Genomic DNA, 27967 nt, shown 5'->3' on the forward strand with positions numbered 1-27967 from the left:
TGATAAAACAGGCACTAAAGTCCTTATCACTCCCAAATAAACAGAGAGCTAATTCTTTTTGCGTTAACTGTTTCCTGAAGTTCACGTTCAGATTCTGTGAGCTCATACTGCTCTATCTGGTGCAGTAAAGTAAAAATGTCAGCCTGCCTCTTTCCTTAGAGAGATGGCACATTTTTGAGGGTTTTTTTTCTACTTTACAAGTAGATAATTTACTACAAGTGTGTAATTCCTCTGGAAGTTCTGCTTCTTTTAGAAACCATAAATACACAGCCTGCATGGGCTGTGGTGGCTGGATGGGCTGGCTCAATAAAGCTGGCAGATTTACTCAATAGTGTGTGTGTGCCTGTTGTGAGTGCACACAGGGTGAGGAGAGTGGCCACAGCCTCATGGATATGGGAAATGGTTTTGCATAGGAGGGGAGCTGCTGCTGTAATCAATGCTGCTCAATACAGACCACGAGAGTATGTCTAACTGGGACACCCAAATACATAAAATATTCAGTTCATCATGATGAATTCACTGCTCTTCTCCAAGTGAGATTTTTGCTGCTAGAAATCAGGTGTGGGTTTTACTTCCTTATCTGTTTTCTTCATCAGGTGATCATGATGAGATTTCAAGTTTTCTCCATGACACTCTTGGAAGACAGGGAGAGGCAGAGGAAGACCTAATGAACAGTGATGCTCTGTCCAGTGCTTTTGGATCCTTAAGCCCAAATAGGAAAAGGTGCTCCTTCATGTATCTTACCTAACATCCCCCTAAACATCTTTTCCAGATCCCTGTTTTCCAGGAAGAGCATTACCTTGAACAAAACATCTGACAGAAAATCCCTTTGCTGACAGCAGTGATTCCCTCACTCCTGCTCTCCCACATGACAGAGTGGAATGCCCTTGCCAGCTCAGAGATATCACCAGATGCTATCCAGTGCAGGGAGAGGTTGAAAGGGATCCAGGGCGTGCCACAACTGCGCTAAGGAGCTCTGCTAAACAAAACAAGCCAAAGGGAACAGCAATGTCTATAGGAAAGAGCTTGTGTAGTTGTGCTGTTCAAGCAGGAGAGCAATGCAGTCTGGGGAGGACTGGAGTCAAGCTTGATGGGATCAACAAGTGAAATCATTGCCATGATAGGTAACTGCACTGGTTTGTGTGGATGCAAAACATTTCCCTATCAAAAAGTATATGAGAAAGACAGAGATGGTCTTTGCTGATGAGAGCCTAACAGTTCACACCAAAGCTGTCTGCCATAAATAATACTTGTTTACTGTTGAGAAGTCTTTCCAGTGTGTGTCCAAGTACCAGCTCTTGCCTAGAGATGTCTAATGACTTCTTCTGACATTTAAACAGGGCAAAGCTGGTGACCAGAATTCATGAAGAGGAGATGAAATCCCAGAACTACCAGGTGAGCAGGGGGTGACAGCCCTTGTGTGACTGTGAATTCCCCAGGCAGGCTGGACCTGAGCCCAGGAGTGTCCATGGTGTCCTTGTGCCCCACAGATTGCCATCACCATCATCGAGGCCAGGCAGCTGGTGGGCGAGAACATCGACCCTGTGGTGATCATCGAGATAGGTGATGAGAAGAAGCAAACAACAGTAAAAGAAGGCACAAATGCCCCTTTCTACAATGAAGTAGGTGCTTTCTCTTAAAAAAGACACTTTCTTCTATGGTTCTGGGTTGCCATTGGTAGCTCATAAGGGGATGAATTAAATTTACAGCACCTCCATGTCTGAGCAGGGAGGTCTCTCCAGGAGACAAAGCACCAGCAATAGCTTCCTTGGGTTTTAGACCTGTTTGCTCTTTCTCTTCTCAAGGTCTGTCCAACCTGTTCCCTACCCTCTCCAGCACATTCTGCCTTACCACCACTGCTGCTGCAGTTCTTTAAATCATCCATTTAGGAGCTTTGTCTATACTGCACCTCTCCACACCTCCATTCCCTTCTCCTCTATTTCATGGTTTCAGCCTTTCCTAGACATATGTTTGTTCCAATTGGTGACAAAACCAACAGGTCCCTTTTAACAATACCTTCTGATGCAGACTGAGGCCCATGGGCATTTGTGAAGCAAGTCTTGAGCAGCCATGCAAGGAACAGAGTAGAAAACAAGTCTGGGTCATGGCAGAAACACATCAGGGTCAAAGAAAGAATTTTGCTTTGTCCACCACTGCCCCCCTGCCCCCCAGCATCTCACCTGGGCTCTGTGCAGAAACACAAAATGCTGAGCCATGCAGCTGACAGCACTGTCTGCCTGCCCAGGGATGGTTCTCATCTGCTGCCCCCTCTTCCCACAGTACTTCGTGTTCGATTTCGTTGGACCACAGGTGTTGCTGTTTGACAAAATAATCAACATCTCTGTAAGTACCCAGGAAAGCTTAGCACAGTAAGTAAAGGTCACTGTTTTTCTGTCACTTCAAATCTAAAGGATTCTTAATGTAGTTTAAAAAAATTTTATGTACCAAGAGTGCTAGAAAGTCAACATGAAGTATAGGAAAGAGGACAGAGGAGAGGGTAAGGAGGAGGAGTCAGCTGGCAGAGATTTGAAGGAACATACCCAAAAGGAAGATTTAGTCTGCATTTTCAGGGACACTCATTGCTGTGGGGCAAACTGCAAGGAAGAATGAGAAAATTCAGCTTAGTTCTCTCTTCTCACCACCTTCATCCACCTAATTTTCAACCCGCCTCTTGCTTCAAATGGCTGAGTTGGAACTTCTTGTTTACATCAGTTCCTCAGATATAACTGTTTCAACTAAATGGAACTAATCTAATGCAGACACTTTTCCTCAGCAGGGGCTCTCGGGCTGCCTGAGTGTCACTGGTTGGTTTCTATTAGCAGGGGAGTACTCTCCAAGGGTTCAGTGCTGCTTCCACTGCTCACTGCAACTAAAGTCCTACAGGGGGACCTTATTGCTCTCTACAAATACCTGAAACAAGCTTAGAGACAGGTGTGGCTTGGTCTCTTCTCCCAAGTAACCAGTGACAGGACATTCCAAGAGGAAATGGCCTCAAGTTGGACCAGGAGAAATTTAGACTGGATATTAGGAAAATTTCTTCACTGAAGGGGTAGACAGGCATTGGACTAGACTGCCCAGAGAAGGGGTGGAATCACCATCCCCAGAGGGATTTAAAAGGCATGTGAATATAGCAGCTGGGGACATGGTTTTGTGGTGGACTTGGCAATGCTGGGTTAATTATTTGGCTCCATCTTTAAGATCTTTTCCAGCCTAAATGATTCCATGTTTATGTGACATCTCAGAACAGTCCTGGTAGAAGACACACATGCTCTTGGGCTTGGACATTAGATAATGATGCACAGTTTGGAAGGCCAAGTCTATGGAGCCATGTTAATTATCTTGTCCAAAACTCATCACCATGTGTAGCAAAGCTGCTAAGGAATTAAAGCTCTCGTGAGACTCTGGACAGTGCTGCATTTGTATTTATTTGGAAACTTTAGCAGCTGTGCCCTTCATGAACTCTTGTTTTTGCTAAAAGTCCATCCATTTTGTCAGAGATTTCTCTGGCAATAAACAGTGCAACAGTTGTTGCTCCAGGAAAAGCTCTTTTTCCCTGGAGTGCTTCGTCCATTTCAATAATGTACACCAGGAAAAGATCTGTGCTGGCTGAGCTTGACAGAAACAAGCAGTGCTCAGGAGCTATAGGACACATCACTGTCTACTTCCTTTTCTGAGCTGCTAACAGAGTGACTTTTCCCAGCTACAGAATAAAATGTGTTCTTTCACACATGGACAACTGGACAAGTAGGTTTTCAGTGCTGGGAGTAAACTGACAGTTGGAATCCTAAAGTTCCATTAAAACATCCACTGTACCACACTCAGAGCTCAGATATTTAAAGTTCATTACTACATAAGGTATCTGCAGATCTGATCTCAGCTGTGAGGACAGAATTTACTACAGGCTGACAATGGCCTGGGTGTAGATGTCACCTCACAGCTGTGACATATCACAGCCTGTGGCCCGTAGGTGTTTCAGACATGGTTCGTGTAGCAGCACACTGCCAAGGCACCAGCTCCTGTGTGCTGCTGGTGCTGCTGGGGATGTATAGGTATTTTTCTCTGAGATATGGCCAGTCTTTCCAATCTCACATTCTTTTGATAAAGATTCCATATATTCAGTAGTGGAGGGGAAAGTGCCAGCTTTCTTCTGACTGCAATAGGGGTGTGGGAAAACATGTCACCATTACCCTGCTGTATATCTGCACAGTTTCATCAGGCTCAGCAAACTTACTTTATTTATAGCTGATGAAGGTGCAACACTAAGGAATTAAAGGTCTTCTATGTAAAAATGACTTTAAGAAAAAGCTCAGTAACAACCATGATCTAACCTTGGGCAGTGCTCATGTAAGCTACTGAAAACAGAGATTCATTACCTTGCAACATAGTTCTGGAGAATGCAATCTACAGGGGAATAGCAACAAAGAGGGGAAATATGTGTGCTTGGAGTGAAGGAAACCCTGAGGGATGGAAAGTTTCACAGCACTTGCTTAGCATGAATCTTACTTAAGAAGAAACAAAGATTGGCAGCCTCCATTATGAACTTATCTGCATATGGAAGCTCAAGGAAAACAAAATAGGTTAGTGCCCTTGTCCATCAGTTTAGTAGTTGGTCTAGCTGTATTCAAACCCTGCATTTGAGAGAAAAGTGAGACAGTTAATTTCCCAGCACCTGCTTACTACTAGATTTTTTTCTTCATTATTATCTTCTGGTACATTTCAGCAGACTTGTAGTACTACCATAGTAAAACTAAGGTGACCCTTGTGTGCTAAACCTGTATCTCCCTTACTGAACTATTCCTCAGTGTAACACTATGCATGTTTGTGCTCATTCAGAAAATCTGAAACAAATCCTTCAGTCATCTACAGTCAAGTGTGAAAAGACACAAATCTTTAATTAGATATGGTGTGGATGTGATGCTCCCCCTCAGAGAAGACAAGGGGTGTTTGCTATGAACTTCACGCTCACTTGCTTTGTTGCATTAGAAGAAAATATACTGGGAAAAAAAAGGATGAGGAAAGATGTAGAGTGTTTGATAGAAGCAGTGAGCTATTGCCTCAGCATTAAAAGCAGCATGCACTGCAGGGAGTGGAAACCTGCATCATTTCAGTGGAACTGGGGCATTTGCTTTTCACAAAGCAAACCTCAGGGACAGAGGAGTGAGTTTTACACATTTAACATTTAACTCTCTCTGGACAGGCTGTCATGGAGAGGAAATGAGCAAACAGCAATGAAACAGCACCACTTTGGACTCACCACATACCCTCATCCTGGTTTTGAATCTTAAAGAAGCTCATGGGATTTTTTCCCTACAGAAAGTCTACATCCTTCTTCCCCCTTTAATCTATCTCAGTTGGATCTGTTGATTTGGGCATTCCCATGTATTTCCTCCAAAGCTGTAATATTGCCTGGCTCCAGGGAGAAGCCAAACAGATTTCAAGGCTTCCCCCCAACCCTGTGTGTACTCTAGTCCAACCTCATAGGAGGGAGGCTCCAGTGCTATGATGGGACCTGACAGCACCAGGGACTGGAAAAGCAGTACTTGTGCATGCAGCACTAACTTCACACTAACTCCTTTTCCACATGAATGTTATTTAATTTTTCAGCTCAATAGAAAAGTAAAACTGCTCCTTTGTCCACCCTTGATTTTTCAGCTCTAGAAACTGCTTCTGTGTTGAAGTGAGGAATTAGCAAGGACAGCTGAGTGTGTTCCCTAGGTCACAGTGGCACAGTGGCCATAGGCCCTTAACAGGGAAAAACATTATATTGCAATTAGAAACTTCTTGAATTTTCTGGTGAATCTTGACGAAGGTGTCAATGATCTTTACCTGGAAATGGATGTCTCCTGCTCTTGAAAAGTGTAGAAAATAAAGTCACATGACCAATCCAGTGCAAAATTGCAGAAGTCTTCCTATCCAGAAATATCCTTATCTGCAATGTGTAGGTCCAAAGCGAGGATGTGAATGTGAAATGCTGTCAGAGGCCTGATTGTTTACTTCCAATATTTAGATTTAACTTCTGTAGACTTGAAAGACCTTAGTTTCTCTTTGCAATTTGGGCAAGATATTCCAGAAAATTCAGCCTCTTTCAGAGACTTTTCCACAACCAAGGAATAGGTTTCAACTTATTAAGCTATTCTGAAACCAGGTGAGACATATTTTTTGAGAAATACAGCTCTAGAGCAAATATTTCCTTAGAAGAAGCCTCTGCCTTGTCTGTAAATCTAACCACATGCAAGTATTTGAAAAGCAGACATGGAAATACATAGGTCTGGGAATCATGGCAATTGAAAATTATTAATTAAATTTGAATTAAATCAAATTAAATTCATCACTTGGCAGGAAGAATGCAGGGACAGACTCGCTGGGGCCTGCTTGCCATCTAATTTACATCTCTATCACTTCTCTGATTTCATTAATACAGTGGGAGGGTAGATTAGAAATTACTCTCTTGGTTTATGTGTACATTAAAATGCTGCCAAGAAACACATTCTTTCTCCTCCGCGTGTACTCAGTTTTAATGGCAATTCAGCTATTGCACAGTGATAGGATTTCTGCAGCATAGTGTGAAACCAGTTACGTCCCATGTGTTTATGTTTCATTATGATTTAGCTAAAACTGCCAGGATAAGTAATATAACTGCACCTGCTATGAAGGAGCAGGTGGTCTAATCTTGATCTAATTCCTGCACTCTGTCCCATGAACCTGTGTGATTGCACTCAGATGCAATTATATTGTTTTCTAAATTGACACAATGTTGGGTAAAAAACATATTTCAAATACTGGCTGTATCTGCTGTGGCTATGTGCCCCCAGTTTTGGGTGGTGCTGGGAGTTGCTGCTTATTGCCTCTGAACCAAATGTGAACTTTGGATGCTCTTTCTTAGGCTGACTGTGAAGAGAGATCCTGACATTCTTTAATCAGCTTTTTCTAACAGGTTATGCACCATAAACTGATTGGGAGTGTGCTGATAGGCTCCTTCAAAGTGGATCTGGGGACAGTGTATATTCAGCCAGGTGAGTGGCACATTTTCTGCCCTTTTTGTCTGCTAAGAGAGATTTGAGGGAGGGAAGGAGAGGAGAGGGAGATGTGCTGCTTTTCCACTCAGATGGTTGTGGTTTACACCAACTTAAAGGTTTTAGAAGAGTTGTTTTCCTATTTGGATAGCAGAGTACCAGCCAAACTGTTGGAAAGAAGTTCAACACTGAAAACACCTTGGCAATCTGCCCATTGGTGGGTAGCACTGTTCAAGAATGGCATTTCTTTAAGTGGTCAGAACAGGCAGCTGAATATTCTATAAAATCCAACTGCACTCATTTGCTACAGAGCATCCAAAGCTCTTTTACCTGTGTTGGGATAGAAAGAGCAGAGGGAGGGAGACCAGGATGGAGAGTGGAAGGAATGGTGAGGAGAGCACAAGACAAGAGGAGAAGCAGATCATAGCAGGAGAGAGAAGACAACAAAGAGGTGACCATGGGTCCACTTGATTTGTCTTCTTCAGAGCTGTTAAGTGCTTTCTGACACTTGAACCTAAGATAAGATCACCTACTTCTCTTTTGGGGTTTTTAAAACCATACACAAAACATGTACCTTTTTCTCTTCAATAGTTACTCAGGGACATGGTCTCTTCCTCTTTGGGAAAGAGCATATTTAAGCCACTTGCTGTAGACATCACACAGTTATAGCAAGAGTGTAGAGTCATTTGGGCCACCCTCTCTGCAGGGTTCCTGTAAGAGCCAGAGAAGAATAGCCTATCTGCAATGAGCAGTCCATGTCCATGCTCAGGCTGTGTTAGTCTTGAATTCTGTCCTGTATCTCCCACTCACATTTTAACAGGAGGGTGGCGTCTGAGGGTAGATCTTGAGCTCATATCCCTGGTACTCTGTGGTCTCTCCTTCCCACTCCTTTACCCACCCAAGGTGATGTCCAATGACTTCACATGAGATCTTAGGACCCTTAGGACCTTTCTTGATAGGGTTGTTGAAACAGGGTTACAGCAAGGGCTGTTGTGGGGGAATAGTCTTGAACATTTTCCTTCTTGAAAGATGGAGCTGAACGTGCTTCTGGCTCATTCTTCCTTCTCTGATGGCCGTCCAGTCTCCTTCCCTTTCTCAGTTGTCTGCCAGCATTACAGTGGCCACAGCACCCAGCAAGGGTTTTGCTGCCAGAGTTCTGCGATCTTCAGACAGTTCTCATCAAAGAGGTGGTCTTTCCTCATAAGGGCTCAGCCTTAGTTCAGCTGCTGAAATCTCACCCAGGCTTCCACTGGTCTTTAGTCATGGATCTCAGCAAACAGTGATGAAAATGAACTTGTTTCTGACAAGCTCTGTATCAATCCTTTGCTTGCCTTTTTGGTCACAAAATATTTTGGACCCTCGAGAAGTGTCTGGCAAACAAATACATTTCAGCACAATCCTCCTGACAGCACAAACATTGTTTGATGTACCTTTTCCAGGCGTGAAGAGGAAAATACTTGCATGATTTTATATCGTCTATTTGAGTGTTTAAGCTTGTCCTTCTTACAGGTCATCAGTTTTGTGACAAGTGGGCACTTCTCACAGACCCTGCTGACATTAGGACAGGAGCCAAAGGGTACCTGAAGTGTGACCTCAGTGTGATGGGGAAAGGTGATGCAATACAAGCCACACAGAAAACAGCTGATACTGAGGAACAGATTGAAAAGTACTGCAATAATTTGGTTTGGCTTTTTTTTTTTTTTTTTTTTTTTTACTGCTTTCTTCCTTACTAGGGGCCTCAATAAGTCTCTGCTCTCATTTCAGTCCTTTCCTTGTTAACTCAGGGTTAATAGCTGAATAACATTGTACACATGGTTGTTTTCACATGCTCAAAGAGAGTTTTTACAATCCTCTCATCTAAATTGAAGAGCACATTAGGGTCCCTTCTCTGCAGCTGATAGAATTGACCAAGTCCTGTTGGCTAAGTTCCACATTACCCCTTACAGAACGTTCATTGATATGAAACCAATTAATGATTTCTTAAAGAAGTGAAGCAAGAAGAAAGAATATGAGGAAAGCCTATTCCTCCTCCACTCTCAGATGTGAGTGTATGGATATTTCCATATCCTTAGATAAACTCAATCACGTTATCATTCTCCTTGTAAAATACAGAAGTTCAAGGTGGTAAATATGCTACCAGCATACTTTAAATTTTACAGAAGCAATGTTTCTGGTCAGTATTGACATCCTGGACCAAGTCTGTGGAAAGTCACCAAGCTGGGGGAGCACATGGTCCATGGGGAAAGGTGGTGGGTGTTGACTTTTTGAGCCCAAAGGAGAGCACTCAAAGGGGCATCATACATGGAGAGGGCAGAGAAAGGCTTTTGTCAGATGAGTGGCTCTTTTCAGGAGAAGGATGAGAGGCTTTGGAGGCAGGTAAGAACAATGAAATTTCAGAACATATTGTGTTTTACCATGGACATGGTCAAACGAAACAGGGGCCCAAAGACAGTGGGAAATCTCTGTCCTTAAAGATATTCAGAATTTACTGAACAAGGTCTGGAAAACCTTATCTGACTGGACCTGATTTTGTATCACATAGAAAAGTTTGCTGAGTAATGCCATATAATTTTCTTGTGGTAAAAAGATTGGTTTTGGTTCAGATGAAAAAGCAAATTCATATACGTTTCTGTGTTTTCTCAGGTGCTTGCTAACCCAAGATCACAGTGCTGGTGGAAAAAATATCACTTCATTGTCCAAGTTTTCAATTTTAAGCCAACAGCTTCTCTCTTCCTTTCAGGAATCTCTTGATCCCCAAAGGCTTCCCATCTGAAAGACCATGGGCCAGATTTTATGTGAGAATTTACAAAGCAGAAGGACTTCCAAAAATGAACTCTAGCATCATGGCCAATGTCACCAAAGCATTCATAGGCGACAGTAAGGACCTTGTGGATCCCTATGTGGTGGTCATGTTTGCAGGGCAAATGGTAATTGGGATCCTCTTGATCACAAAAGTAGGCCTTATTTCTTATTAGCTGTGCTACAGGCAGGTGATTATGCTGATGTCCTTTAACTTACAGTCACATAAATTAGGTAAAACCTGTGTCTTGGTCATCAGAAAATATTCAGTTCTTAAATTATGCAGAAATAAAGTAATGGAGACATTTAATGCCAGTAGATCTAATATCAGGCTCACAGCAGTGGGTTACAGGCAGGCAGCAGGAGGGGAAAGAGAATTCTGTAGCACTGTTACTAAAACACTGAGCTACAAGACAGTGATTTACACAGCATGGGATTAGGTAAGAGCTGTGTTCTGGTCTCCCCTGAGTGAAATAAGGGAGCAGGGCTGAAATCAGTGAATGTGGTTCAATCAGGCTTTTAGGGCTATGTATTGATTTCTGAATTACTCTGCTGAAATTCAGGACCCTCTCAGCTTTCCTGTGTAGAGTGAGCATTTTAGCAGACTGGCAGTGCTGCCTGGCTTCATTGCTCCTAGAGCAAGTTCAGCATCAAACATGGTGTGACAGATTACTGCTTAGAGAGGCTTCTGGCTATGGTGGAAGAGGAATGCAGAGGAGGTCCAGGGCCTGGTTCCCCTGGGGTACACCATGAAACCCTGTGTCAGGGAGCCTGTCTTGATTATTGGTGCAAATAAACAAAGGATCAAAATGGAAACTATTTTAATCCAGCAATGCTTTCTGTGTGCAAGGAAGCCTTAGGGACAGCTCCAGATAGTCCTTTTTAGATGTTTCAGGCATGAGAACAAGGATCTTGGTGCTGATTGCATGTTTTGTCATGAATCCAAGTTGCAAAGTACTACTGTGGGTTAACCCAGGCAAACGCATGCAGCACCCTCAGGTTCAATAGAGGGCTGAAGAACACAGGAATGGGTCACTGATGTGAGTTTGCACATTGGTGTGAAAATTAGGGTTTTGTTGAGAGGGTTGGTGGGTTTTCTGACTCAGTTCTCTCCACTTAATGTGAAAGTCTAAGTCCTGCCATAGCCAGTGACTGTACAGACTGATACAGTCCTGCCATCTCCTAAGGTTTGGAGGAACAGCTCCAGGATCTACCCCTCTTGCACACAGACATATGTCCAGAACATGAACCACAATAACCATAGTTTATGCTAGATAAATTGCCTCATTTAAGGTAATCCCATTGGTACACACAGCCTGGAATCTGTAGTGAATTTAGTCTTTTATGAAAAAAACTGCACTGCATCATCACTACCCAGATATTTCAAAAGACATTTGGAGGTATGCAGTTTGTAGCAGAAATGCCAAAGTCTGGCTTTACAGATACATTTTGTTAATAAGGGTCTGAAGTATTAGATTTTATTCCAGGATCTGCTGTGTGCATGTGAGAATTCTTTAGCCATAATGTGGTCTTTTATTAGATATGGACTGCAAAATGAAGAAGCTAATAGAAAAGCCAAAGTGCTTTCAAGATAGCATATTTGTGCTTTTAAAATGACCAGAGAGATGCTGCTAAGAGCAATTTCTGCTGTACTCATTGCCATTCTCCAGAGTTCAACCTCTCTGGAATTAAATTTGCTGGACTTCCATTTCAGGGCCGGACAACCGTGCAAAAGAACTGTGCAGATCCTGTGTGGCACGAGCAGATTATCTTCAAAGAAATGTTCCCTCCACTCTGTCGAAGAGTCAAAATCCAGGTCTGGGATGAAGGCAGCATGAATGACGTGGCCTTGGCCACCCACTTCATTGATTTGAAGAAAATATCAAATGAACAAGATGGTGACAAAGGTAAAGGGGAAAATATCTGTTCCAGGATATACCTTTGAGGTAAAATCTACTTGCATGGGATCTTGGCACTGGTTAATCCTAATTTAGGGATGCCCGAGTTCAAGTGTTGGTTCTGAGATACCTTCTGTTGCTTAATTTCAACAGAAAAGCCACAAAAATTACTTTATCTCCAGGGTTTCTGCCTACCTTTGGGCCTGCCTGGATCAATCTCTATGGCTCACCCAGGAGCCACAGCCTCATTGATGACCACCAGGAGCTTAATGAAGGTTTTGGAGAAGGGGTCTCCTTCAGGGGACGTCTCTTCCTTGAGATTGCTGTGGAGATACTTTCAGGAGGAGCCCGTGAGTCGAAGTTTTCAAGCATTATCAAGGATATCAAATTGTCATCTAAAGATAAAGCACTGAAAGGAAAAGACAAAACTGACAAAGCAGGAGAGGACCGAAAGTCAGCTTCTCCTTCAGACAAGATGAACTCAACTGAAGTGGAAGTTGAGCCATTTGATGTACCTTTAGAGGTCAGTATGATATTAAGAGAGTGGTTGTCATGGGTCACTAAACCTCCAAGAATGGCACTGGTGTGTGTATTTGGGGTCAGGCCATGTAATACTGCTTTTTGTGCTCCCAACATTTTCTCCATGCTTTCACAGTCTTGGGACCTCCCCACAATAATACAGCACTAATGGAGCTTTAATGTGTACCTGTAACTCAAAAAACTCTCCAGTAGGATTTGGTGTTCATAAAATTTAGTCTCCTGTCATATAATCCCTTTTGCACTAGCTGCATCCACATGTTCCTACTAGAAACTTATCTGACATAATATCTGCTAATGGACAGAGAACCAGTGTGGACAGCTGGGAATTACAAAGCCTGACTTCCTGCATTCATCCAAGAAAATTTGGAATTGTCAATGGAAGTCAATAGAGAATCATTGAGATAAAATCTGTGCAAATGCAGAGAGACAGATACAGTCTACCCTGATTTAGTCTCTTCCTTTGATACTGCATTGCCAATGTGGTGCTAGTGTTAGGCTGATAATCCCTTTAGAGGAAGAGCTGAAAATAATGTGATCAGTTTCAACCAGCGGTAACTGATGTTGTTTGCCTCATTCCACCTGTTGTATAGGATTTAGGATTACATCATGGGACAATCTGCTTTGAGAAGGTTGGGCAGTTGTGGCAGGGGGTGTGGGCTTTGGAGCTGAGCCAATGTTTGAGCTTTAATTCTCAGCTCCACCAAGTCACTGTCTGGGAGCAACAGCAATTGCTGCATATGCCAGCTCATTTTTTTCTTACCCAATAAATAGGAAAAAAAATATTGTCATAATCAATTTTCCTCCCACTTTACTATATCTACTACAACTACCTGTCAGGAGATTGTGGTGAGGGGATGTTGGCCTCATCTCCCAAGTCAACTAGCAATAGGACAAAGGGGAAATGGCCATGAGTTGTGCCAGGGGAGGTTCAGGTTGGATATTAGGAAAAATGTCTTCACAAAGAGAGTGGTTGTGCTTTGGAACAGGTTCCTCAGGGAAGTGGTAGAGTCATCATTACAGGAAGTGTTCAAAAAATGAATAGATGTGGTGCTTTGGGACATAGTTTAGTGGGAACATTCAGTCAAATTTGGACTTGATGATCTCGGAGTTCTTCTCCAGCCTTGATGATTCTGTGATTCTATGTAATTGATCAAAACTTTGTCTTTTGTAGTGGGAGTTCCAGCTCAAGATATTTGTGTCCTTTATTAGTTCTGATTCTTGGTCTTTCCACACCATCTCTACAAGTAACTAGGAGAGGAGCAATCATTCTTTGGACTTGACACCTAGCCTTGAGAATGCACTTCCTTGGCCTGGGCATTTCTGGCCTGAGGGCTGGCTGGGGTGGGTCAAGGAGTGTGTTAGCAGAGAGTTGGCATGGGTGATTGCGAGCCACTTGTGTGAGCTTGTGCTCCACTGTTACTTTATTTACTCATGTGGTTGTAAATTACCTCTGTCTCTCAGTTCTTCTCTGAAGACTAATAGAGATGACATTCAAAGACACTTATTTCCATATAAATTTTCCTTTATATGCAAGAAATCCTTTATTATGTATAGCTCAGTCACTATGGTCTTGGGCCTGGCAAAATACCCCAGGCAGAGAAACAAACCCTGCTGTAACACCCACCAACAAAAATTAATAGTAATAATAAGGATTTATTTCCAGCTGCTGTTTCTCAGTTTCAAACAGAAAATACATAAAAGGCAATAGCATGATAGAGTGACGCTTGATATTCTTTTAGTTTTGACATTCAGCAGTACTTTGTGCTCCAGTAGACAGTAATTGTATTACAATTCTCTGAAAGGAAAAGCAGGAACTGGAGACATTACCAATAATGCAAAAAATGTCTCATAGAGCCTCTGAGACAACAGAAGCAAATTATCCATCCCCCTAGCACAACTTTATTGACCTATTCTGACAGCAAGAAGATATTAAAATTTGTTTTCTTTATAATGGGAGATAGATGTGTGTGTCATAGTCTCTGAGCCTTGGCTTTGTTAGGGTTTCATACTGGACAAGTATAAATAGCTAAAGTTACTCTGGAGCTGCAATCTGAGCTGTGGGCTCTGATATATGATGCTGCTAATCCTTTCACTGAAGACCTATGATATTTTGCTGTGTATAGCAAAGGTTTTTCAAAATGAAGAGATCATGGGCTGTGTCAAGAACTGTTTCTGCTTTGCAGAAGTCAGGGAAAGAAATATTCATGTAGAGCTGATGTTTTATTCATTGCCTCACTCACATTGCAGAAGAATTGGGGCTGATCTTGCCTAATGGGCTTCACTTTGCAGATGTTGTGAAATGAGAAGTGTTTGAATGGGAAGAGCATAACAGCTGGGGAGTAAATCTGGGGAGAACTCAAACCATAAAGTATATCTCCTTTGAGCTTAGGCTTGGCTTGGGGTTAATAGCTTTTGTTGTTAATGACCCAAGACCATCAGAAGTGTTAGCTGGCCCTCCTTGACTGAGAGTCCATGCCAGGCACAAGCAGATGCTGGGTCTCCAATAGGTGTAAACAGAGCCCAGCAGAGCCTTAGAATTCAACAAAAGACCATTGCACTTATCTTTTATGCTGTAAAAAATAGTAGGAGGTAAAATAAATGCCAACACTTTCCTCCTTCTTATCCAATAGATCTATGAAGAGAAATTTGAAGAATTCCTTCTCTTTGGGACATTTTTTGAAGCCACAATGATTGATAGGAAGTTTGGAGACAAGCCAATAACCTTTGAGGTTTCTGTTGGTAAGTGTGTTAAAGTCTTATCCAAAGGAGAGGGGCAGCCTCAAGAGCAAGGGGATGATAGGAGTTACTGACTGATGTGTCTCAGGGCTCAGGAGTCAGCTTCAGAGTAGAGCCTACATTTGAGTTAACCCTGATTATCATTTCTCTGGATAAAAGTCAAGCTGAACATGCTGATGCCTATCTGTCTTACTCCCCAAGTGCCCTGTATTAATGCAAATCCCCTCCCCCAATATATACAGCAACTTAGCCAGTATTTACCCTTTTAATCACATGGGAGATCAAACTCAGTTACCTGTGGGTCTGTGAGTGTGGCATGGGGGTGAGGTACAGCCAAGACTCAAGTTGCAGGCACCACCTTGTCCTGTTATCCTCCTGGTAAGTGCTTTCCTTTTTCAGGGGAAAGCAGGTCCAAACTCCATGAGCTCTTCATGGAGCTAAATTATCCCTTGAAGCAGACTAAAGAGAAAATGAAGACATTTTCATGAATATTTTCAAAGATGAAGAACTTTCTCTTAGGAGAGAAGCTTGAATTGGTCTCATTTCCCTTGCAGGGGTCTGATTATCTCTGTACCAGATCCACCAAGTGCACAGTGGCACTTCCAGTCTTTGTGCTCATGTCCATGCCTGTGCTCAGCTATAGGGCTGTGTGTGCAGGGAGAGATGCTGTGCAAAATAGGGGAATCCAAGGAGGGATACTGATTCCTGCTGAAGCTTAGCAGGAAGCTGAGCTGAGAATGACAAGAAACTCATTTAAATAGTTGGGCGAGGAATTATAGTGATTCTTGTCAGAATTAATGCTAAAGATGAATCTGGCCCTGAATTCTGGACCTGAACATCTCTTAGCCACCTGTGTAGCTGAAATGTGGACCCAAACTTACCAGTTGTCATTATTTACATCAAAGGCTGAACCAAAAATCCACATCAGGATGTCATATGGGGTGATTCAGCACATTCTTTTCCTGCAGGGAATGTTTTCTGTCTCTCTTTTAAAATCTGTAATTACCAGTTTGATGGATGTACCTCTTTCCCAGTGCTGATAATTGCCCTTTAAGGCAAAATCCTTTTAGGGAAGATGATTGTATTATTAGCAGAGTTGTCTGGCATTAGGCTTGAAGCTGAAGCCTCAAAGCATTGTTATTACTAACTCTGCAACCCTAATGTGTAAAATTTACTTATCTGAAAAAGAGTTTATCTCTTCTGAGATCAAACTTTGAAATGATCATCCATTTGTTATGAAGAAGACATACATTTTCTGTGTGAATCAATCCCATATCAGGGCTCCTGAGTGTAGAAATATCAACAGCAGTATTGCTTTGGTTTCTGAATTTCTTTACCAAAAGCTGAAGGTCCTGGGGGCCAGCAGTCAGAGGATCACAGCACTTAGTGATATGTTAGGTAATATGTCACATGGGACAGGCAAGGAAGCACTGCTCTAGAGCCTGACATTCCAGGGACAAACATAACCTGTCACAACCTTTATAAACTATGGTGTGGTTAAAACAGCTGAATGAACAGGAGAGGACAAAGATTTTCCACTGGTATGACTGGCCATTTTCTTTTTTTAAAACCCTCATTCATGTTCACCACCTCCAACTTAGACATCTCCTGTAACTCTGGGTCTCTAGGTAACTTTGGGAATACTACTGATGGAGTGCCAGCAGGAGCTGGAGGCAAAAAGAAGACACATAATGGAGAAGCAGAAGAAAGCCTTCTGTATGAGGGGGAAGATGACATTTCTCATGACCTTGGGGTACCCCTGGTATCTACCACACCCCCTGAGAAGCCACTGATCACAGGTGGGAACAGGTGAGGATCTGTGCTTCAAAACCTCATCATGTAAGACTCTGGTTCTTATTTTATTATCCCGTGGGACTCATTGATGAATCCAGGCAGCATTAAAAAGTTTGTGTGAAATGGAGGCTTTCAGGTCCTCAATTGCATCTTTCACAACAGTAAATTTTCTTATCTTCACTGAAGTGAGCAGGCTCTGAACAGGCTCTGCATATTTTATATGCATCTAATCTTGGCCTCACGGGCTCTTGAGTCCTTTCTGAAAGTGTTGTGTGTTACACCAGCTGTACATTGGAAAGCTACAGCAAAATGCAACTTCTTCAGTGCCATCCCTGGTTTAGAGTTCCACACTGTGGGCACAAGTAAGACCCAGCCAGTGTCCAGCTCCAGAAGCACAGTGTCACATGTGAAATACTGAAATCTGGTCAAGGCAAAGGCACCTTCCCAGAACACTTTCTAGAGCTAATAATTGCAGATACAGACTTAAATAGCCAGTAGTAACAGGGGTAGGAGGAAATAGGCTTTGAGAAAAGAAATGGAGAAATGCATGAAAACATGCAGAATAGTTCTTCCAAATAACCTTGTTTATAAACAGAATTGAAAAGGTTTAATTCATTTGAAAGAGGCTAATAAAAAGAAATATTTTCTTTGTTGTTTTGGTAGGTAGAACAATCCCCAGTGTTGGTGACTGCCAATGGCTCTTCCTTTAGAAGGCCAAGCAGTCTACAGATATAAGGACCAGGAAGAAAATATCGACCTGGATCTGTTTGGTTTCTGGAAGTCCCTAAATTTAAAAAGAACTTTCATTCTTTTCTGCAATCAATGCCTCACTTAGATGAAATAGGAGTTAGTGAAAGAAAACAAGAATGAAAATATTATGGTAAAAATATCTGGTTTTACAGCAAGCAAAAAAAGAAAGGGGAAAAGCACTTTCTATCAGTGCTTGACAGAAAGACAATTGTCTTTCCTTGTTAACAGAACTGCAAATTTGGGTACATGCAGAGGGTTATTATCTTCCCTGAGAGAAGCTGGGATTTTTTAGTTCTCCCTTAACAAGAATTTAGGTTTAAAGAACCATTGTAAAAGAATGAATCACTCTTCAAATCAGCTATTTGCTTCTTGACTTGCTCCAGTATTAATAACATTTTCTCTCATTAAAGATCCCTTTTCCTCAAATTTATGTAGAATGCTGCATCTTTTATTCCATCCTGTGGTATTTAAAACGGTTTGGTCAGCCACAGATACCAATTAATGAGTTTTTCACTGTCTTCTCATAATGATGTCTTGGTGGTCTCACCACTGGATATCTTTAGCATTAATAAGTACTTAATGGGATGTCTAGTACTTTAGAAAAACTGCATTTTAGATTAATAAATGAACAATGGAAAACAAAAAGAAAAGTGTATTTCGGAGAATAAAACCATGAACTAATTAAAGAAACAGGCAGAGCAATAAGACTTCTAAAGCAGACACCATGAAACTCCCAGGAGATTTCCACACTTATGTTAAAACTTAAACTAAGTATAAGCTAAAACTGAAAAAGCAATTCCTCAAAATTGTAGGAGTGGGAATAATAGACCTGAATGTTCAGTTTTCCATTTGAATTTTTTTGGCTATATACTCTTAATAAATCAAATTTAAAGGTTTATAAGCTCTATGAATTTCAGGTTAAGAAGTTCAGGCCCTGGGATATGGTTGAATTGATTTTCTTCCTTCTGAAAGCACCAGAATTAATGACACCTAAGGCCTGTGTAGCTGTGCTGTCCACCAAACTCAATGGGTAATCCTCACCTTGTTGTAGGTTATTGAGGAGAAAGTAAGTGGAAAATGCTCTTTTGATATCACATAGGGCAATAAAATAATGTTATGGGGAAAATACTAATATTTTTAAACAGAAAAAGTTCATCCATAAACCTCTTTGGGATGTGTGGAAGTTTGGAGTCTTTGATATGACCCTTGAGAGCAAAAAGTGATTTGGTTTCCATGGTGTTGGCTTGGTGATCTAACACGTGGCCAGTTCTATCTGAAATCACTGGGACTATCTGAGGCCATTAGACGCATGGCCAGAGGAACATGAAGTGGTTTGCAAATGTTCATACACATTAAAAAGGTCTCCACTGTCCAGGTCTCCACTGTCCCACCATTGGTACAGAAAATGAGGAGACTTCTAAGGCTAAATCCAGCGTGGCTGAGCAATGAAGTTTCATAAGGCTCTAGTATTATATAAAGGAGGACAATGTGCTTATTGGGCTCATGGACTTGGCATGGCACCTACTGCAGATCTGATCAAAGCATCAGCTCTGTGGCAGGTCTGCTGAGACTCGGGGTGTGCTGGCCTCCTGCTCAATGTTTTCAGTGCAGTCACTCCTGCAGCTGAACACACGAAGAAAGCAGAGATACAAGAGTCAATACGACACCTTGGATTTAAGATCAAAAGTGTGAGGAGAGAGAGCAGTGGATGCATTTTATTACTGAGTTATTATGAGCTTGGTATACTTTTACTAAGCAGGCCTTGCAGATCAGTTTCTGACAGGGAATGTCAGTCTCCACAAACTCTGAAAAAGAGCATCTTGTGAAAAGAATGTGGTGTTGAGACTCTGACATGGCTCTCCCACTGTGCAGTGGGTGGAACAATTGCTTTTGAAGATGTGATCAGATATTAATCTTTGCTCCTTCCTAGCATTAATAGTATTTCAGAGCTTCCCTACATGCCTTTTTTGGGCTTTTCTCCCACCCTGGAAAGCACTGAAATTAGATCCACTGACTTCAAATTGTTTCTCTTCAAGGATCTCACTGGTAGCACAAAATGATGTTTGTGTTTGCCCTTCCCAGGCAAACTTTACTTGTTAGCATGTGAGAACACAATCTGTTGTGCTTACAGCTTCTGTGCTGTGAGAGCACCAAACAACTTTTCTTTGCTCAGCATCTCCTTGACCTGCTCTGTCACCTTCATGATCTGCTCCCTGCCTTCCACAGGAACTACCAGTACCTGCCCTATGATGAGAGGAAGCCCTGTATCTGTGTAAAGAGCTGCTGGGGCAGCCAGACCTTTCGGCTGTACTCTTCCAACACTCTTGAGAAAATGGCAGATCACCTGGTAAGTGGCAGCCATCCTCCCAGACTCATTTATTCAGCAAAGTATAGCAGTGAGAGGCCACACTTCCCAAAACAGACCTTCAAAATTTCCCCCAGCTGCATTTCTTGTTGTTAATTTTGTGAGAAAGCAGTTGATATAAACACTTTCCTTTTTGTTGCCCCCAAATTGCTTTGAACTCTTAGAACTAATCAAGCACTCCTGACCACAACAAATATTTTTGGCCTTAGGTCTGCTTTCTTTCCATAGCAATGTTTTATTCTTTGAAAAACACTCAAACAATTAAATTATGAGACATAGAGTAATTTTGTCTCCTATGGCTCTTCCGCTAATGCCTTCTTGCCTTATATTTATACTGGGCCCTCATTAAAGGCCTGGTATAAAAATATTTTCTCTAGTTTTCCTAAAAAATTAACAGAGACAGAATGGCATATCATCTCATGGGCAGTCACTCTGACGTCCTAGTCACTGTGTTTTCCCATGATGATGGTTTTATTCTACCTTTGTTTAAGCTGAGTATCAACAGCCTCAAGAAAGTAGGTTTTGTTGTTTGTTGGAGTTTTTTTAAGTGACTCCTAATGTTGAATGTTTAATGTGGGGCACTCAGATTAGGAGTCAGATTCATCCCTCATTTATCCATATATATCTCATGAGGAACAGCACTGAAGTCACACTTATGCAAGGTTGTATCTGGAGAAGACAATGACTTATAACCAAATATTTTGAACTCAGGTATCTGATTAAACATCTGAATATACAAATGTGGAGAGATACTGTTTGTCAGTGCACCCCAACACCCACAGGCCTTGCTGAAAATCCAGATATTTATTTTAGCTTTTAAGAATAGACTCCATTCCTCATGGATAACAGTAGGTTTTGTGATGGACCTTACATATGGATTCAAGTGACCACTGAATTTTAAGATGTTAACTCCAGAAACTTGCCAAAGATAAGCAGCAGAATTAGAAACAGAACCAAGAACTATTTTTTTCTCCTATCTAGTGGATAATGTTTCCAAATCATTGATCTTCCTCAAAGAACTAAGAACACAAAGTGGCTCCAAGCAGTAATAGCTTGGACAAGTAATTGGAAAGACTGGGAAAAGGTCAAAATATATTATGCTGCTGAAATCTTTTCTCTGTGCACTTCAAGTATAGTGATATATCAAAGGTTCTTCCTGTCAGGCCACAAAATCACCTCCCTCATTCTCACTAGTCATAAATGGCGCTGTAACACTGACAGAATGACAAAGTGCCCCCCTGTGCATAATGGCTTTCTCATGTGTTTTTCATAGGAAGAATCATTAGAGCAAGTAAAGGACTTGATCAAGGTTTCAGAGACTGCAGCTGAGGAGAAAATGAAGAAGACCCTAAATGGTTTTATCAATCAAAGCAGGTAATAACCTTAACTAGATGCATACAGAAAATTAAATTTAATGTTGGCTACAAATTCAAGGCTAGACAAGGAAACGGATGATAATTTTAAAAAAGTACAGTAAACTTACTGAGCTATATATTTTATTGGTTTTGCTGTAAAAGCAAAGACCTTCCCAAACTGCAGTTTCTATTTAGACAGAGGAAATATTTATTGTTATTTTACATATTCAGAATGGACAACAGAAGACTGCCAATCATTGTCATATTATTTTGGCTTTCAGAACTCTAAGGATACGTCATATAGGTGATAAGTAGAATTTGATAAAGTGCATGATGGATACACTGTAAAAAAACCCCAACCACAGTTAATATTAAAACAAAGGATGCCACATATTGATACAGATCTAGTGGGCTCTGTATCAAATGACATGATCGGGCTCAAAAGCCCTTATTTCTAAGCCCTTATTTCTAGATATTATTAATCCATTTCTGGGAAGTGTGGTGCTGAGGTTTTGGGCTCTATTCCTTTAATCTTATAGGTATTTTAGAGATTTTCAGCACCTTTGTCTCCTGGTTCATGTACTGCAGCAGACATAGAGCATTCCAATGTACTTTAGCACATTATTATTCTCACATTAAAAAAAAAAACCAAACCAGATTTAAAACCCCTGTTATTCCTGTGTCCTAGGGCATTCATGGTCATTGCTGAAAAGAAGCCCAAAGGGTTGAACTGCACTGCTTTGGACAAAAAGAGGCTCATGCTGTTCAAGCAAGAGCTGGTATGTGCTGTTCTTTTCCTATAAGCATTGATGCAATGATGATTACTGAAAGCACACTGCTTGGGTTTTTTTTTTTTTTTTTCTATTTTATTTTCTATTTGATTGTACTATATGGGAATGCTTTGTAATTCATATGAATATAGTATCCATCAGGTTTTTTTTAATAAATTCCACTGTGCTTAATAAAGAGTTTTCAGATACACTAAAATCAACCAGAAGGAGTTGGTTTTAAATACCAATAAGGCATTATAATAATGAGATTATTTTTCTCATCCAAGCATCTTAAAATGGAATGATTCTGAGTTCAGTGGAAAAGCACCAAATTTGCAAATTTACAATTTTACAAATCTACTACTGTGGTGGTGCTGAAATTCAAGACTGGTAAAGTCGGGCCTTTGTAAAGACCTTAGGAGGAGGACCTTACTGGACCTAGTAATCTCCTCCAGGGAACCAGTGAGAAGAAACAAAACTGGGTGGAGGTCATCTGAATATTTGTTACCTTTTTTACTGTTTGTAGCACAAAAGATTGTGCCTTCTGTCTGGATCAAAGCCCAGTATATCCCGGTGGCAGTCACATGTTTTTTGGGACTTCCATACATGCAGTATAGAGACAAAGAAAGACAAAATGGGGGACATTCAATTTTTATGTTGTCCAGCTCCAAAGAGTTGGTCAGTTTCTGTTGTGACAAAGAAACTTTGAACAAAGTGTCTCCCATCTTCTCTATTCAACTTGAATCAAAGACTGTTTCTCTTCCACTCCAAACTACTTGATAACAGATTAAAAGTATATACTGTCTTTCCTCACTGCAGGAAGCAATGTCCAGTGATGCCAAGGGAATTGTTCAGCAGCAGAAAAAGAAGATGCCAGTGGATGAAATGATCCGTGAGACCCAGGGCTTTATAGATAAAATTCGATTCTTGGCTGATGAGGTAATCTGCACAGAATTCAGAAAAATTTTATTTTCATAATCCCATGTGAATAATAACCTCTGGCTTGGTTATCCAAAGAGTTCTCCTTCAGATATCTGGACCTTATTCTCTTTTGCATTAAATGGAGCTGTTATCAAACCAGGGTAGGAAATACTGGGCTGTGTGGTATGGAGAGGATGCACCACAGATGTTTTTTTAATAAGCTCATCCCATAGCTGGTGGCTTGGAGAAGCCAGCTTTGTGATATGAAATGTCTCCACCTGTATGGACACCTGTATGAATTTGGACTGATATGAGCTTGGGGTGCCTATATCATTTAGCCTGAGAATAACAGAAAAATGGATACATTTAGTTGGGCCAAAATCCAGCCACTGGAAAGCTGTGCCTCTGAGAGCTGCCTGTGCTAGCAAACCAAAGAGGGCTGTGGCTATTCCCTGGCACAGAGAGCAAGTGGCAGAGTGGCATGGTTTGCATCCTACACACAAATTCTCTTACTTCCTAAAACAGAGTGACCCTGCTTACAGTTCCTCCAGGGAACTGCCCCTTGGCTGGTCTTTTTTTCAAACCACACGGAAGCTTTGTTTGGGGAACATTCTCTGGGACAGGGCAAGGCAGTCTCACTGGGCATCATTACAAGCAGAAAAGATGATCATATGCCAGCATTTGAACTTGGTACTGGTTCTGGTCCTTTTTGGTTTGCTGGTATAGATGAAATTAGTGGTATTTCCATGGTAGTTACTTGTGTGGTCTGTGGTCAAGTTATTTCCTGGGACAGAGCCATACCCAGATTCTTAATTTTAGTTTCTCCTGCAATTACTTATGAAGTAATCCTTAATCACTCTACAAAGCTCTTTACCATCAGCTGTAATTAGAAATTGAGGTATGGACTGCAAAGCATGAAGTGACAGCCTCATTTAATTCAGAGGCATATCTGCCACTCCACAGGAGCCATGAGGGCATCAGCTCTCACTCTTAGTAAGAGTGTTTCAACAAAAATATGATGGTGGTGGCTCATAGAAAGAATTCAGTTTTAGTTCAATATGCCTCGTTTAACAGCCACAGAATACAGTGCCTGATGTGTTCATCTGGATGATCAGCAACAACAAAAGAGTTGCATATGCCAGAGTCCCAGCAAAAAACATCCTCTACTCCCCAGCAAAAGAGCAGAGAGGCAAGGACTGTGGGAAGATTAAAACTCATTTCCTGAAGGTAAGTCTGTGGCACACTGAAAACACCGATAATGCCTGGGGAGCATTTGGTATTCAGATTTCTTCCAGGGATAGTATTTTACAGATTAATCCTTGAAATATAAAAATATGTTCAGATTTGTATCCACTATTTATTAATATTTGCTTCTTACATTAGTGCTTCTCATTCTTTAATCACTCTATCATTGACAGGTTTTTATGTATGAGTAATTAATTCCCTCACTACTTGTAATTGTTCTTCAATGGCAGTATTCTTAAACAAATAGAAAAGGTACAGCCTCTTTGCTGACAGAAAAACATCAGAATGCAGCGCATAAAAGCCTGTGAGGAGACTGGTGAGAGATCAGCAACTCAGTGAAACCTAGGTATTCAGGGGTAATACAGGAATTTTTTGTACTTTCTATTTAAAACATGCTTAAGTTTGCACAATATATGTCTAAAATACTGTTATGGGATTATTCATTACAAAGGAAAGCCCTAGTGAATATAAGCCTACAAAGGCAGTGTGACCAGTAGCACCTACAGTGGAATATTGTGCAATGTAATTGTTACTGTGACCATCAGGCAAAACCCAAATGCTCCAACCAACAGTAACTTCATACAATGAGTTTTTAGTGGCCTTTCACCTTGGACTTCTGAGAATACTCCCATAAGGCACAGCTAAAGAACAGATAAACACATCTAAGATCCTGAGATACTTGCCATAGGTACTTGCTAAGCAAAGTACTATTTGCCTGCATGAAATAAAATATTCTGCAGCTAACCATCCAGCCCCTTCAGTATCAAGAATTACCTTAGGAACAGACAATACTAAACTCTGAACTTAGCAGATCTAGATGAAGTGGGAAGGAAGAAAAAGGAAATAAGTCAAGACTAGTAACATTTTGTTTTCTGACCTGCCCAATGGCATAATACTTTTAGTAATACATGGGACTAATTACTGGATATGCATGAAATGGAAGGTGAGCTGAAGTCTGGGCAAAGTAGGAGATAAAATAGCACTTATATGTGTGCAGCTGTAAGATAGCCTGCAAAAACCTGTGCATATTAGGCAGTATGCAGTTTACACAGACTGTTAGTTCAGCAAACTACTAATTCCTTCCCTACGAATCCCAGAAGTTTCTTGTGCTAAATGAGTTTGAGGGCCACTCACTGTGAAGAAATTCCACTTATCAGTATCAGCTCAGAGAATGCTTTTTTATTTTACTCTGGCTTGGTAAGACTCAGCACCCAGCCATCTCTCTTGAGCTTGTTGGTAACATTGGATTTTTTCTTCAGCTGCCAGGCAAGCGCCCTCTGGGCTGGACTGTGCAAGCAAAGGTGGACATCTACCTATGGCTTGGACCCAGCAGCTATGCCCACAGTGCCATGGAGAATTTGCCTGTAGGATATGAGATTGAATTAGCATCCTACACCAACTCAGGGCACAGTGTGCTGCCCTCCTCTGCTTGCCTGCTGTATAAAAGTAAGGCACTCTTTCTTCTCCCTATTAACAATTAAGAGAAATGCACCCAAAAGTGTGGGACAACCCCTGTATAAAGTAACTGTTCTAAGATGATAATGGCTTTGCTTCTTCATCAGAAAAGGCTGGGTTCATTGCCAAGTCTGACACTTTGTAGATGTCAGGGAAAGAAGGAACTTGTTGACTTGCAATTTCTGTTCCCTGTCCCATGAATCTGTCTCCTTGTAAAGGAAGCATCCCTCGGTTCTCCTGATGTAGAACACCTAGTAGATAAGAGTGATGGCAGATAATAAAAAATTGTCCAATAAAAATTGGCACTTAATAGCCCTGCAGTAGAGACCTACATAATTGATTTCAAATGAATTCACATGTCTTGCACAACTTCTGAGTGTCTCAGGTGCTTCTTTTGTGAGACAGCACTAGCAAGAGTTCCCCTTGTCAGATCCTGGTTGGGGAGCAGCTGATGGCTCTTCCCCCTACCCGTGTGCTGCTCTGTTTCCATGGAGCTGATGTTGCTGTTTTCTCTGCCATGATGCAGCCCTGCACCTCTTCCAGCTGAGAGCCCACATGTACCAGGCCAGGGGGCTCATTGCTGCTGACAGCACTGGACTTTCTGATCCTTTTGCAAAAGTTACTTTCACATCACGCTGCCAGACCACAAAGGTAAATTCCAAAGCCTCTTTTGGTGACTGAAAACTCTTTTGAAAATGGTTTGGGTTTTTTTGGGTTTGTTTTGTTTTGGGTTTTTTTAACTATTAAGGTATGAAAAGGGAAAAGCTTGGTTTTGCAAGGAGGTACCTAGCAAGAAAAGTTAGATGCCTTCTGTTAAAGAGCAGGTCCTGAAGTTCCACTGCAAACAGGCAAAAGCTTAGGTGTTACCCACTACTCTAATAAGAGGTGCAGCAGTACTAATTTGTTTTAGCTCAGATATCAGATTCTCTGGGACTACTGGGACTTTGTAGCAAGAGTACCTTTCTTCACATCTTTATTTCTGTGTTTAGAATTTGGACTGTTGTCATTGCTAGGTATAAATGTGGGTATAAGGATGAACCCTCATGGTTCTCTTTTCCTCCAGCCTGTGCATTCAGTCACTGAGCAGAGTGAAGACCTTTCCATGGCTCCTGTAGCCACATGAGCCAGCACAGCCCTTTGTGATGGAGCGTGGCAAAGCACACTGGGGCTTGTAGAGCCTTAAAATGGGAATGAGCTGAGAGCAGAAAGGTGGGAGACTGAAAGGCTGCTAAAATATGCCCAGTAGGGAATGGTCTCCCATCTCCCTCAGGAAACTCCAGGGATCTAATGGGCTCCTGTGGGGCCTCTAGAGAGAAGTGGAAACTTCTACAGAGTTTCAGCAAGAAGGGTTGAAGTACAGCCTGGGCAAGTGAGCAGGAGGATGGTTCCTCACAGAACATGGAGACTTTCAAAGGTCCTTCACAACTACCCTGGAGTTAAAATTGGGCAGGAATTCTGACAATCATGCCACAAACAGAATTTGCTGAGCCAAATGCAGTCTTGCTTCACACCAAATACAGTCTTGCTTCAGAAAAAATATTTAACCCTCCCATCCAGCTCCTCCCTGTAAAACTTCACAGAAGACTGTTTCAATTCAATTAATTCTAATATTCCTCTGACATTTTATTCTGTTACAAAGCAAGTTCTGTTGCATGTGCCAAAGGGCAAAAAAAAATAAAAACCTTTCTCTAAATTGTAAATGCCTGCTTGTGCTACTTCTGCCTCAGGGTTATTAATTGATTTTTTCCCTGTAATGTGATTTTAACTTCTAATAGAAGATGGTGAAAGAATCCAATTAAATTAGTGTCTAGATGCATCAGATTCTGGAAAGTAGAATTTGGCCCAGGAAAAACAGGTGCTTATAGGCACAGAAGTGTTAAGTTTATTTACTGCCTGAATAAAATATTGCTGCTGATAACTTGCATATTTTCATAAGTGTCAGTTAAGAGCCAATAAATGGTAAAGAACCTTATTTCCATTCAAAAGAATTATCATTCTTTAGGTTATGAGCAAGTTATGAGTAATTTTGCAGTTGGCACGTTTTTCCTCTTTAGCTGTTATCTTTGTTAAATGTATTTTCTGCCTAGACAGTTAAAATATTCTATGTGAGGAAATACTACAAGCATCCACCTAATTCAAATTAAAACAAATTAAAAACTTCTGATTTCTTGTGAGTGATTCATGAAAATATCTTCTTTCTTTTTCATAAAGTGTTAAGTGAGTGATTAATGAAAATATCTTCTTTCTTTTTCATAAAGTGTTACGTGTCATTACACAGAACTAAAAATAAGATTTAAAAAATGTGCCCTGGAGAAGTGAAAACTGG

At 41.3% G+C, this 27967-nt stretch overlaps 1 protein-coding gene across 9 annotated transcripts in view; it reads left to right on the plus strand.

Annotated features, from left to right (window-relative positions):
* The window catches only part of FER1L6 (fer-1 like family member 6), a 77266-nt gene that overhangs the window by 20799 nt on the left and 28500 nt on the right, over positions 1 to 27967 (plus strand). For 8 of the 9 annotated variants that reach the window (XR_009489264.1, XM_059866538.1, XM_059866554.1 and 5 more), the window contains exons 3-20: positions 597 to 723; positions 1341 to 1395; positions 1491 to 1622; positions 2281 to 2343; positions 6935 to 7013; positions 8523 to 8679; positions 9754 to 9940; positions 11527 to 11719; positions 11893 to 12233; positions 14881 to 14989; positions 16615 to 16795; positions 19757 to 19877; positions 21169 to 21269; positions 21939 to 22029; positions 22840 to 22959; positions 24016 to 24168; positions 25446 to 25632; positions 26168 to 26292. Coding sequence is in view for 8 of the 9 variants with exons in the window: in XM_059866538.1 (XP_059722521.1) it covers positions 597 to 723; positions 1341 to 1395; positions 1491 to 1622; positions 2281 to 2343; positions 6935 to 7013; positions 8523 to 8679; positions 9754 to 9940; positions 11527 to 11719; positions 11893 to 12233; positions 14881 to 14989; positions 16615 to 16795; positions 19757 to 19877; positions 21169 to 21269; positions 21939 to 22029; positions 22840 to 22959; positions 24016 to 24168; positions 25446 to 25632; positions 26168 to 26292 (2522 nt within the window). In the remaining variant the exon portion in view is untranslated. Of the gene's footprint in view, positions 1 to 596; positions 724 to 1340; positions 1396 to 1490; positions 1623 to 2280; positions 2344 to 6934; positions 7014 to 8522; positions 8680 to 8737; positions 9056 to 9753; positions 9941 to 11526; positions 11720 to 11892; positions 12234 to 14880; positions 14990 to 16614; positions 16796 to 19756; positions 19878 to 21168; positions 21270 to 21938; positions 22030 to 22839; positions 22960 to 24015; positions 24169 to 25445; positions 25633 to 26167; positions 26293 to 27967 lie in introns of those variants that run through there. The other variant, XM_059866546.1, reaches the window with a different exon arrangement.

Source organism: Haemorhous mexicanus, chromosome 1, assembly GCF_027477595.1.
Source record: "Haemorhous mexicanus isolate bHaeMex1 chromosome 1, bHaeMex1.pri, whole genome shotgun sequence".
NCBI classification, from domain to species: domain Eukaryota; kingdom Metazoa; phylum Chordata; class Aves; order Passeriformes; family Fringillidae; genus Haemorhous; species Haemorhous mexicanus.